A 13,776-nucleotide genomic window follows, 5' to 3' on the forward strand; every position below is an offset into this window, starting at 1 on the left:
GTATATGTACAGGAGCAGTACGACCACGAGGAAACAAAGCATGAAAAATATTCTAGAGCCTTTCAACGTACAATAGTACTCCGGCCTCCTGACCTCACACAGCTTTCCAAACGGCTTGAAAGCAAAAAAACCTCGTAGAAGAGGGTTCCGTTTCCACTGAAACCTTTCAAGCGGCTTTCAAGGGCTTTTTTCATTTTCGCAACCGTCACCGTGGCAACATTCACACGTAAGTCACTTGTATGCGGTTTTCAAGTAGTGTGAGTACAGCCTTGCGGTGCTAAGGAAAGAGTGTAAGTGTTGTGACATATTCTTTCTGAATGTAAACCTGTGCACTGAGACAGAATGTATGTCACAACACTCGCACTCTTTCCTTAGTACCGTAACTGTATTGTACACTTAATTTGTTCTCTCTCTCTCTCCCTTTCTCTCTCTCTCTCTCTCTCCCTTTCTCTCTCTCTTTCTCTCTCTCTCTCCCTCTCTCTCTCTCTCTCTCTCTCTCTCTCTCTCTCTCTCTCTCTCTCTCTCTCTCTCTCTCTCTCTCTCTCTCTCTCTCTCTTTCTTTCTCTCTCTCTCTCTCCTCTCTCTCTCTCTCTCTCTCTCTCTCTCTCTCTCTCTCTCTCTCTCTCTCTCTCTCTCTCTCTCTCTCTCTCTCTCTCCCTCTCCCTCTCTCTCTCTCTCTCTCTCTCTCTCTCTCTCTCTCTCTCTCTCTCTCTCTCTCTCTCTCTCTCTCTCTCTCTCTCTCTCTCTCTCTCTCTCTCTCTCTCTCTCTCTCTCTCTCTCTCTCTCTCTCCCTTTCTCTTTCTTACACACTGGTGTTGGTGTTCTTTTTCCCGGCATATAACCATTGCTGTTGTGATTCTCGTATCCTTTATCAAGTTTGCTTTTCTCTACTTCCATTGTGTCCTCTTCTTGCAAAGTTTATAATATTGGTTTGTTTATAGCAAAGAGGCAGTGCCCTGTTATCGCACTTTCTGACTGCTTATTATCTTGTTACAGTCGTGGATAGTTGCTTCATAACTCGTTCCCTTGTGTTTTCTTCTACTTTTACATAATTATAATTATTTTATTATAATTAGCGGTTTGTGCTTTCAATAAAGCATGTTTCAGTAGTTATACCAGTGTGTCTAGCAGTGCTGCCAAATAATTTTCGCCCAAAATCGGACACCCTTCACCGCCAAGGCTGGCCACATGGTGCGAATATTTCTCCTCGGCAATTTTTTTTACAGGGAATTCAAAATATCGCCTAAACACCATGAAAATTCGCTTCGTTGCCATGGTTACCCGGAGGTGTCATGACTTTTGTAATGATGAGTGTGGTCGCACACTGACTCCGTACAGACTGTCAGCGTACATGCCATCCAGCCTGATCCAGGCATGTTACTTTGCACTTCCACAGCCAAGCGCTAGCCTTTTTAGAAGCAAAATTTAATGTACAGTGATTTGTGCCTTCAGTTGCGCTGAAAAGTGAAAGTACAGGACTTCTGCATAGGAAAGTAATGATCTCCGACATTTTGGCTGCTTTTCGGACGTTTCCCTTTTCGGACCGGTTTTCGGAAGAGCCTTCAAAAATCGGACACTGTCCGAAAAATCGGACGGTTTGGCAGCACAGGTCTAGTAACACAGCAACAAAGGCTGCAGCGTGAACGGTAACATGCTAACCATGTCTAATAATTATAATACTTCCAGGTATTTTTAAAGGGGAAGTTAAGGCAAAAATTAAAATTTCACCAGTTGTAGTCTTCGGGGTGCTGAGTCGAATGGTCTTGGTCTGAGAAAGCTGAGACGCTCCCTTCCTACTTGAATCCCAATCGAACTCGCGCACTTCCACCGAAACTGGGTGACTGCGCCCTACTAGATGGGGATTTGTATGCAAAATGTCACTAAAAGCGCCATTTCGTTCTTATAAAAGCACGGATGACCGCGATTGGCCAATATGTTGTAGTCTTTTGGACGCTGAGTCGACTGGTTTTGGTCCGAAAAGGCTGCGATGCAGCGTTCCTCCTATATTCCCAATCGAACATGGTTGAACAAGTGGTCACGTGCTCCTGGTTGCCCAAATCACCTGGTCACCACGCCAGCAGGCGACAACTTTCACACCAAGGTTCAACTCGAGTGACAGGACTGCACCCAAAAAAGGTCAAACAGGCTAGTAAGTTGTACCCTGCAGGCACGGTGACCAGGTGACTGGCGTACACAGGAGCACGTGACCGCTTGTTCAACCATGTTCGATTGGGAATAAAGGAGGAACGCTGCATCGCAGCCTTTTCGGACCAAAACCAGTCGACTCAGCGTCCAAAAGACTACAACATATGGGCCAATCGCGCTCATCCGTGCTTTTATAAGAACGAAATGGCGCTTTTAGTGACATTTAGCATACAAATCCCCATCTAGTAGGGCGCAGTCACCCAGTTTCGGTGGAAGTGCGCGAGTTCGATTGGGATTCAAGTAGGAAGGGAGCGTCTCCGCTTTCTCGGACCAAGACCATTCGACTCAGCACCCCGAAGACTACAACTGGTGAAATTTTAATTTTTGCCTTAACTTCCCCTTTAAGGATAACTACTGGAAGCCTTTGTTGCTGTGTTACTAGACACACTGGTATAGCTACTGAAACATGCTTTATTGAAAGCACAAACCGATAATAGCGTACGACTACTTCAAGTAGTAACTAGTATTTCTTTGCACCCCTCCCCTCCCCCCCCCCCCCCCCTCCCTACACACCGTGCTTTGGAACCGTCATGTATGCATCGGGGCAATGGTTGTGCTGAAGATTTTACCCACCACGAATAAAAAACTGTTACTTGCTGGTGACAGCTAGCACATAGAATAATTCATTTCGAACTACATGACTATACAACTGTACAACTGTAGATCTACTGTACAAGCATGTTGAACGTAACGTCGTTGCTGAAGCTTACCTGAGCTGACATCAGCACAAGTCTCCAATGACCATGACCATGATGACGACTTGATTTCAGAAACTGTCATGATTGCAAGGGCCAAGGCCAAGGGCTTGGTCTCTGCGGCGATGTCACACGTGAGCGCCAACCCACACATGTTTGTAGCGCGATGACCATGATGACAGTACCGAGGCCTTGGCGGCTTCAACAATGAAATCAATAACAGTGAAAATCAACAACTCACTGAATCATAGCCGTCTTGATAATTATTAATAATACTCGGACAGCGGACAACCACTGAACTAGTGTGGTAGTGACCCGGGGCCGGGGCCGGGGAGCTCGTGACACAACACTAAAAATAAATGCAGCAGTCAGGTTTCGAGGTAAACAGACAACACAGCAGATCAGAGGAAACACTGATTCAGATCAAAATACATCGCGCCTAGATCATAGATGGGCGGAAAAAATTGTTCGTAAAGCTGCGATATAGATGTTGTTTGTGGAGTGAGGTAGCGCTAAGCCCTCCATCAGTCCAAGGCTCCAGCCGGGAGAAAAGTTGCGTGTAGATCTACGATCGCTTCATGACCTTTTGTTCATCACACAAATGAGACGGAATCGTTGCGACAAGTAACAAAAAAGGTTTACCTGACTTTCCAGTGGAGCGTGATTTCGAGCAGGTGCTAGCAGCAACACCAGGGCACGCTGCTGTGAACTCAAACTAACTTGATTTGGACGAGCAACGCACAGTGAAGCATAGCGCACGATCCGGCAGTTCACCGCAATGTCGGATAACGAGGTGCAAGTCACTGAAGCAGTCGATGGTATTGGTGAGAAAGCCGAAGGAGACAACACTGACAACAGCACACCAAGTGAGAATGCTGCATCCGGCGATTCGAACAAGGAAGAGAAAGAAAAGGTTGTAGCGCAAGAAGTGTATTTCGAAGATGAAGATGGTGGCGATGGGAACTTGGACGCAGCGTTGGCTGATGCCCTGGCTATGGAAGAGAAAATGGCAGGCGTTGTGCTCGATGGCGTCCATTTGCAAGAGTTGATTGATATCGACTTAGCAGCCGTCGTTCTGGATTGTGGATCAGCCAACTGGTCTGTGGGATTTGGTGGCGAGGATTGTCCAAGATCAATCTTCCCAGCTGTAATGGGACGACCGCGGAAGAGAAAGAGGCTTGGGAGCAGCGCTAGTGGTACAGCTGCTGCTGCTGTTGCTGCTGCTGAATTGAATGATGCCATTGATGGGGTGTCCCTTGCAGAGGTCTGCTACATTGGTGACGAGTTTGAACAGCAAGATGACGTGGATAGCTTCATGGCAGAGAGTCCCTTACGCCATGGTCGTGTCAAGAACTGGGATGATATGGAGATGGTGAGGAAATACAGACTAACTCAGTGGAATGGGGTTGTGATGTAAATACAGACTACCTCAGTGGAATGGGGTTGTGATGTAAATACTTCAAGTACGGACTAAGTCAGTGGAATGGGGTTGTGATGTAAATACTTCAAGTACGGACTAAGTCAGTGGATTGGGGTTGTGATGTACAGTGCTGCCCAATGAAATCCAGTCTGCAGTCGTGTCACTCAAGTTTGCGCCTTGCATCATTTTGCAGCCCAGTGTTGGCAGGTCTAGGGCTGTGAAACGCCCGGCGCGACTTGAGTGACGCGGCTGCAGGCTGGATTTCATTGAGCAACACTGTACACAATGTCATCATGCCGCTCTGCCTTCGTCACAGTTCCTGGCTTCAGTGGCTTCAGTGGACACTGTGATCAGGAATAGACTAACATCGATATAGCTCAGGGGCGTCGGAAGGTATTTTAGTGTGCTACGGTCAGCCATCTGAAGTACAATTTACTCGGGGGGGGGGGGGGGGTGGTGGCTGAGGCGAAAAATTTGGAAATTTAGATCTCAGATCAGTGTATTTTGTTGATTTACAGGGTACTTGGGGCAAATAGTGGTACGGTCAACACCATAGTGACCGTACCGTGTGCGGTCAACACGGTAGTGACCGTACGGTGTGCGACGCCCCTGTAGTGACCGTACGGTGTGCGACGCCCCTGTAGTGACCGTACGGTGTGCGACGCCCCTGTAGTGACCGTACGGTGTGCGCCGCTCCTGTAGTGACGGTACGGTGTGCGACGACGCCCCTGTAGTGACCGTACGGTGTGCGACGACGCCCCTGTAGCTAGAGGATATGTGATGGGGTTACATGTATGTCATCATTCGAGAGGATTTGTACGGAAGGGCCAAACTGAGAGGATTTGTACGGAAGGGCCAAACTGAGAGGATTTGTACGGAAGGGCCAAACTGAGAGGATTTGTACGAAAGGGCCAAACTGAGAGGATTTGTACGGAAGGGCCAAACTGAGAGGATTTGTACGGAAGGGCCAAACTGAGAGGATTTGTACGGAAGGGCCAAACTGAGAGGATTTGTACGGAAGGGCCAAACTGAGAGGATTTGTACGGAAGGGCCAAACTGAGAGGATTTGTACGGAAGGGCCAAACTGAGAGGATTTGTACGGAAGGGCCAAACTGAGAGGATTTGTACGGAAGGGCCAAACTGAGAGGATTTGTACGGAAGGGCCAAACTGAGAGGATTTGTACGGAAGGGCCAAACTGAGAGGATTTGTACGGAAGGGCCAAACTGAGAGGATTTGTACGGAAGGGCCAAACTGAGAGGATTTGTACGGAAGGGCCAAACTGAGAGGATTTGTACGGAAGGGCCAAACTGAGAGGATTTGTACGGAAGGGCCAAACTGAGAGGATTTGTACGGAAGGGCCAAACTGAGAGGATTTGTACGGAAGGGCCAAACTGAGAGGATTTGTACGGAAGGGCCAAACTGAGAGGATTTGTACGGAAGGGCCAAACTGTGGCAAGCACTAGTTTCCACTTAATACAAACTAGCACTGAGTTGCTACTCAATACAAATAGGCACTGCGGATTCCCTAACTTGAATGAGTACAAAGCAAGCATGGCTTGCCACTGACTGCATAGCACATGCAATGGTGTTATTCTGTATACTCGTACAGTCCACCTTGCCAATAACGGCTCTGCTCGATCTGCATCATGAGAACAGTGTTGCTATTGGCGAGTTGTCGGCGTGTGTGCGGTTGAGAGTAGGGCTGGGCCAGGTAGCAATTTCTTCGGATATCGGGTTCAGGTAGTTTTCCACGGGTAGCACGGGTGCCCGATCGGGTAATGTTTCCATGGTAACACCACAATGCACCCCTTCCCTTACACACTGGGTAGCCATGCGGAGTATTACATGAATTTGTACACGTGCACTGTACACGATATCATCTGCGACTTCTGGTTTTCGGGTACTATTCTTTACCCGTCTACCCGAGGTCCTCACGGGTAGCACGGGTACCCGACTACCCGTGCACACCACTGACTAGTTGAGAGTCTGCAGTCACCATGGTCACTAGGCCTGGAGATGATGGTGTAGTTATTTCAACATATTTACGAGTTGTTTTACCCGAGGTCGTCTGTATGCAATGATGTCATCCACGACTTCGGCTGTATTGATATGTTCTTGACAGAGTAGGTGATGAATATGGGAAATATAGGCCGAGTAAATGTATCATGGTGTTTCATGACTGTGTGGTGGCGAATTGTAAAAACAAGTGGTCAATATGACACTGGTCCAATATGGCACTGGTCACTGAATATGGCAAATATTTTCCCAGTGGAGATGAGGGTAATTAGTGGAGGTCAATACTATGACTCCATGTGTACAGTGTACAGTGAACTCTCCAGTGTCCAGTCACTGAGTGTGACACAGCGTACATACATCATAATGTAATTGTAATACTGTGGGTGTTCATGCATGCGAATGTATGTGTTCGTGTGTGTATGCATTGTATTGTATTGTATTGTATTTATTTAAAAGGATTCTCCAAAAGCAAATGGATGCTTATCACGGAAGTCTCCCACATAAATATCGCAAGAAAAATGGGGAAATGGGGAGAGGAGAGTGGAAGATGAAGCATGGGAAGAAGGGAAACAAGCACCTAAATATCGAGGTATAAAAGCAGGAAAGAAATCGACGAGGGAAGAAATCACCTCTGCAGATAATAGCGGGACATTTAGATGAAAAAAACCCAGCAAGGATTAATTTCAAGGAAACAAAATTTCTCAAACGGAAAAGTTCGGAATTCCAGTCAGAGAATATCTATGCTGAGAGTAATGTGTATATGTGTGTGTGTGTGGTGTGTGTGTGTGTGTGTGTGTGTGTGTGTGTGTGTGTGTTGTGTGTGTGTGTGTGTGTGTGTGTGTGTGTGTGTGTGTGTGTGTGTGTGTGTGTGTGTGTGTGTGTGTGTGTGTGTGTGTGTGTGTGCATCTGTGTGTGTGCATCTGTGTGTGTATTGCTCACAACTGCTCAGATGCTCGGATACACGTATATGAAGCATGCTCAAGTCAGTCCTGAAGAACATCCTATCCTCATCACCGAGTCACCCAGGAATCCACGGAGCAACCGAGAGAAGCTATCCGAGGTTAGTTGCTGAGTCGTAATTCTGGGCAGTGAGTTGAATGGAGGGGGGGGGGGGTATGGGATGCGACCAACCTGTGATGGTCTGTTTATCATTATTCTGTGCCCGCTTGGATCTGTGCTCTCTTCCAGAATTTGAAGTGATGACGTAATTGTTTTGTAACAGATTGCTGCACACACAGTTCACATTCAACTTGGCATGGATGGTGTTGACGCCCATTCCTTGAACAAAGCGATTCGACTCGGTGTCCAAAAACTCTACCTGAAAAGTTCATTTCTACCAGACTTCTGTCTAGCCTTTTCCTAAAGTAAACCGGTGCCTGATGTTATACTTCATTGCTGCATGCCTACACCATCGCATGCCTACACCATCGCATGCCTACACCATCGCATGCCTACACCATCATTGCCTCAACTACAGAAGTTGACTTGGACTGTGGGGGTGTTGCTGCCTTGTCCCGTCTAACATTCCAGAACACCTCCTGGGAACTAAATATAGCTGCCTTGTCCGGTCTAACATTCCAGAACATCTCCTGGGAACTAAATATAGCTGCCTTGTCCGGTCTAATATTCCAGAACACCTCCTGGGAACTAAATATAGCTGCCTTGTCCGGTCTAACATTCCAGAACATCTCCTGGGAACTAAATATAGCTGCCTTGTCCGGTCTAATATTCCAGAACATCTCCTGGGAACTAAATATAGCTGCCTTGTCCGGTCTAATATTCCAGAACACCTCCTGGGAACTAAATATAGCTGCCTTTTCCGGTCTAACATTCCAGAACATCTCCTGGGAACTAAATATAGCTGCCTTGTCCGACCTAACATTTCTCTTCAGGGGCGTCGGAACCGGTGCGGCAGGTGCGGCCAAAGCCGCACCAATAATTTTGGAAGTTTTTTTTTTTTTTTTTTCTTTTTTTTCATTTTCAACCTTGTTGATGGCATGTCGACACTTGTACAGGTACCATGTTTTACATCGACAATACGGTGTGTCATCAGCATGCATATTCTTATTTCTCATATTATTCTGTAGCATTAAAATAATGGCCTTTTAGGCCCAATTTTAAAAAAAAATCCCGGGGGAGGACCCCCCGGACCCCCCTCTCACACTTTCGCTGCACCAATGTTGAACTGCTTCCGACGCCCCTGCAAGATATGAAGTCTTCCGGGAACTGAGTCAATTGCCCTTGCTCTGAGAATGCTGCAACACACAGCCCCCCTTATTTGAATGAGCTTCAAAGTTGGCTACTAGCACTTTTCATCCAAAAACAACGTTACGTACACCATATGGTTTCCTAGGTAACGTATGAGCTGCACATGGATAGAGATGTGTCCATTGTTCATGTTACTCTACTTACGTGTGGGGTATGCTCACTACCGTCTCTTTTGTGTCTTTTCTATTTTACTGGCTGTTACAGCTCCTGTTCGAGACATTCCAAGTGCCAGCAATGTTTGTAGCCTTGCCAGCTATGCTCTCTATGTATTCATCCGGTCGTGTACGTGGTCTCGGTGTGGATGTGGGGCATGGATGTATGCACGTTGCGGCTATCTTTGACGGTAACCCAGTGCCTCATACCATACAACGCAGCAATGTGGCTGGTGCACTGCTAGATCAGTGTCTTGCAAGCTACCTAACCGAGCACGGCTCAAGCGGTATGCTACGTAATTACACCGGGCAGAAGTTCATACAGCACTTGAAGGCTGACACATGCTACGTGAAGCAGCGTGAAGCAAGTGCCATCGCCTCTTCACCAGCTAGCACACCGACTGCTGATGCGAAGGACATTACAGTGCCTGTTGTCAGTGAAACTACACAAGCCACAGCAGCAGCAGCAGAGGAGCGTGGTCCTGTGCCACTCACTCTACCTGATGGTAACGAAGTCACACTGGACACCGAGCTACACCAATGTCCAGAATCGCTATTCGATCCCAGTCTCCTCAATCTGGGCGTGCCTGAAGAGGACAGTCCGGGCATACACAAGCTCGCATTCAGCAGCATCCGGAAGTGTGACATTGACATCCGCAAGGAGATGTACTCAAACATCGTCCTCTCCGGCCGCACAACGCTAATGGACGGCTTTGTGGAGAGATTTGAAGCGGAGATTGCTGCGCAAGCTCCTGCTGCAGCTCAGGTCAAGGTTACTGCTACTTCCGATCGTGAGCAGATGGTCTGGGTGGGAGGTTCAATTCTTGCTCAGCTGCCAAGTTTCGAGAATACCTGGGTACCGAGGCAAACGTACTTGGAGGAAGGTGCATCCACTATGCTTCGCAGATGTCCCTACTGACCGTGTCAAGCAGGTCATGGACTGATCTGGATAGCTGTGACAGCCCATGCTGGTCTTGTACAGCAAGCTGGACATGGACCACTGTGGATAGCTGTGAATGCCCGTACTGGTGGGGGTGAAGTTGTACAGCAAGCTGGACATGGACCACTGTGGATAGCTGTGAATGCCAGCACTGGTCGTGTGCAGCTAACAGGCCACGTGGACACCGGATAGCTGTACACGCAGCGCAGGCCGATGGAGGGGACTCTGGACAACTATGAAAAAAGCCTGTGGCCTTGTACAATAGTGTACATGTGTACATGTGTATGACTTTGTGTAGTTCGGTGTAATTATGTGCTAGAATCATAGTGTATGGCATCATTGCGCATGATGTATATAGCAATGATGAAGTTGAATCCACACATACTGTTTTCCTCTGCTCTGCTGACACTGCGGCTCCCACCCTGCAACATGATGTTTCTGTTAGCACAATGAAGCTTATCTCCCCCCCCCCCCCTCCCCTCCCGGTTACCGGGGTACTCCAAGTATATTAGGTTGCTATAATCCTGTCCACCCCCCCTCCAGCAGTTGTGGATTTTTTCGATGACAGAGATTCACTGCTTTATCGATCTGTTTCTTGATTTTAGCATCACATTGTGACAGGCTGTTACCTGCTAATCCTGTCCTCCAACCCGGCTTACCTACTAACATACATGTTTGTGTCGCACGTCAAAACGCAGGGATTTTCCGTGTCAATCCAAGTACTTTGTGGAGTGCATGTCTATACAGTGCATAGGATATTCCCAAGTGTATGTTACGTGTGTAGAATGCTCCCTGATAAGTAGTTCACGCACTGACCAAATTGACATAGCTGTGCTCCAGTACGGTATGCGATATACAACTGCTGGATTAGAAAGCCGAATTATGTACAGTTTGAGCGATTTGTTGCAGAAAATCGCTGCTGGAGGCGGAATTCAAGTGCCGGACTAAAGCGTACAAAATTAACTGAAAAAATCCGTTTTTGCCAGAAAGTGTGCTGGTTTGCAAGGGTGCAGGATAAACAAGTGCCGGATTAGAGAGGGACTGGATAAACAAGTGCCGGATTAGAGAGGGACTGGATAAACAAGTGCCGGATTAGAGAGGGACTGGATAAACAAGTGTCGGATTAGAGAGGGACTGGATAAACAAGTGTCGGATTAGAGAGGGACTGGATAAACAAGTGTCGGATTAGAGAGGGACTGGATAAACAAGTGTCGGATTAGAGAGGGACTGGATAAACAAGTGTCGGATTAGAGAGGGACTGGATAAACAAGTGTCGGATTAGAGAGGGACTGGATAAACAAGTGCCGGATTAGAGAGGGACTGGATAAACAAGTGTCGGATTAGAGAGGGACTGGATAAACAAGTGTCGGATTAGAGAGGGACTGGATAAACAAGTGTCGGATTAGAGAGGGACTGGATAAACAAGTGTCGGATTAGAGAGGGACTGGATAAACAAGTGCCGGATTAGAGAGGGACTGGATAAACAAGTGTCGGATTAGAGAGGGACTGGATAAACAAGTGTCGGATTAGAGAGGGACTGGATAAACAAGTGTCGGATTAGAGAGGGACTGGATAAACAAGTGCCGGATTAGAGAGGGACTGGATAAACAAGTGTCGGATTAGAGAGGGACTGGATAAACAAGTGTCGGATTAGAGAGGGACTGGATAAACAAGTGTCGGATTAGAGAGGGAAGACTGTATATGTACACCAACCACAGACCACGTTACCATGGTTACCACTTGCATACTGGTACCACTTGTGGTAGTACGGAACTTCTGATACTAGTGGCCATAGCAGCGGCATGCCACATGCAGTATTTTTTGTTGTATGTTCGAATTCAACAATTAAAAAAAGAAAAAGAAGTTTTGGACTTTAACAGCTGGATGGTTTTTAAACTAATAAGTTACTAATTTTATTAGTGTAGCCGCCGCAATACCGCAATACCGCAATACCGCAATCCGGTCGTCTCCCACAGTACTTTGAAAGTACTTTCTGCAACAGAACCTTTCACAATTGGTGTACTTCATGAAGTACATTGAGCTAATAATAACAGTTACTTGTAAGTAAGTCTAGTTGCCCATGCAGCTGTGATGTAAACACGCACACTTCTGGACTACAGTTTGCACCACACGAGAGATGAACAGTTTGTTCATACATGTACTGTAGTGGACATGGAAATCCAGTCGATTGACCTGGGCCGGCGCCCTCAGCGCGTACAGAATGCACATGTAAGTCGTTGCATGCACTGCATGCACTTGTTGATCCGATGCGACCAGCAGCAACGCTACGGCTGCATGGCCAGCGCCTGGGGGCCGCTAGACGTGCGACCGGATTTCCATGTCCACGACAGTACATGACTGTACTAACACAGGGGCATAGCAGCCGGTCCGGGCTTTTTTTTGGCCGGACCACTTTTTTAACACAATGCCGAAAGTGCCCCGAATGCACGGTTTTGCACCCTAATTTCAAAATTTCCCAGGGGGGGCACCCTCGACCCCCTCCAGCCACACCACCTCCCACAGCGGCAGTAAACTGACCCCTATTGTACACAACTACATGTACATGGCTGCAATAGATACCCTTAGCAAACAACGGTAACGCTATTTTTTACGGTACTCGTACCTTGATCACCCAAATAGCGTTGAAGCTGAAGCGTATAAACGTTATGGGGGCTGATTTATCGTTGTGACCAACGGTACGTGTTTTAGCCAAATATTGCATAGTCCGTACGCATTTCACCTTGTATCGCGTATATGGTGACAAAAATGGTTGTACCTCGCGAAATCAAAGCTATTCTCGTGGCAACAGCGTACTAAAAATAGCGTGCATCTTGCTAAAGGTCGAACCCAAATCACGGTATTTTCCCCCTTACGATAATACCGTTACAACATAACGTTTTTTGCTAAGGGTGTCTAATAAGGCTGAACTCAAACTCATGGAAATTCACAACTTAAGTATTTGACTTTGAAAAGTGATGGTAGGAAAAGCCTCGTTATAATTTCCGGTGGCTTATGTACTTCGTGTGTTAGTTTGATTTCCTCCAACAAAAAGTCTATTCAATCCAAGATTTCATTGCACACAGACACGTTGTGACAGTAATTCGAGATCTCATCACACACAGACACTACACCGGAAAGTGCCGAAATTTCAATGACTCTTTCGTACACAGACACAAGACCACTGTAAGCTGGGATCTCTCTGCACACAGCCACTGATGCACACAGACACACAGCGACTGATGCACACAGACACACAGCCACTGATGCACACAGACATACATGTGCGTGTGTGTGTGTGTGTGTGTGTGTGTGTGTGTATGTGTGTGTGTACGTAACCCTTTAGCACAAGGACACACGACCACGGCAAGAAGGTAATCTGGACACGGATACAGACAGACAGTACTGTCAGTTGGCTGTTTGGAGATGTACACAGTAACACAGGTACTTAAGAGCAATGGTTTCAAACATTAGAAACAAATAAAATAAATATATAAAAAGAAAACTCGGCTGGAGAGCCAAGGATGAAAATTAAAAAGGAGGGGACCGTAAGTTTACATACATAAAAAGAAAAGGAACGGGAAGAGCGTTGGGAGAGTTGATGTTATAAATGCTAAAAATAAATAAATAAAAAACACCGAAGGACAATGAAAAGAAATCGTAACAGAGAGTCACCATCGCCAGAGCTGAGCAGCGCATTACCAATTTACGCAACGAAGAAGCCACAACACATGTCTGCCCACCTGGCACATTTTGGGGAAAATTAGCAAACTATGAAGAAGCGGGGAAAGGATTTCATGTGTTCCATGCCGGTGGTGGGGGCAATGTGTGTGTGCATTCGATGAGACCCTGCTTGTGTTGTACATGCCTACTGCACAGTGACACTGTCTGTGTTCTTATTAAATACTATGGGGCATTGGTGTAGCAGGGTAGTGGCAGGCACGTGGGGCGAGAAGACGGCGAAAACTGAATTGCTAAGTCAGTGGCGGCGTAATGGAAATCTCAGCTTACAACAGAAACACTACAAGTATTATTGCAGTTAGAAAAACGATTGAGAAAAAGGGTTACCATGGTTACTCGAC

General features: G+C 46.9%; 1 protein-coding gene across 1 annotated transcript; it reads left to right on the forward strand.

Moving 5' to 3' along the window:
* The first annotated feature begins 3,319 nt into the window (after window positions 1-3,319).
* LOC135818620 (actin-3-like) lies at window positions 3,320-10,416 on the forward strand. Its single transcript, XM_065332006.1, has 3 exons — window positions 3,320-4,272; window positions 7,287-7,397; window positions 8,810-10,416. Exons 1-3 carry the CDS (start codon window positions 3,679-3,681, stop codon window positions 9,674-9,676), a joined length of 1,572 nt encoding a protein of 523 aa, XP_065188078.1. The 5' UTR covers window positions 3,320-3,678; the 3' UTR covers window positions 9,677-10,416.
* Window positions 10,417-13,776: the final 3,360 nt, after the last annotated feature.

Source organism: Sycon ciliatum, chromosome 5 (assembly GCF_964019385.1).
Source record: "Sycon ciliatum chromosome 5, ocSycCili1.1, whole genome shotgun sequence".
In the NCBI taxonomy this organism is placed as follows: Eukaryota; Metazoa; Porifera; class Calcarea; order Leucosolenida; family Sycettidae; genus Sycon; species Sycon ciliatum.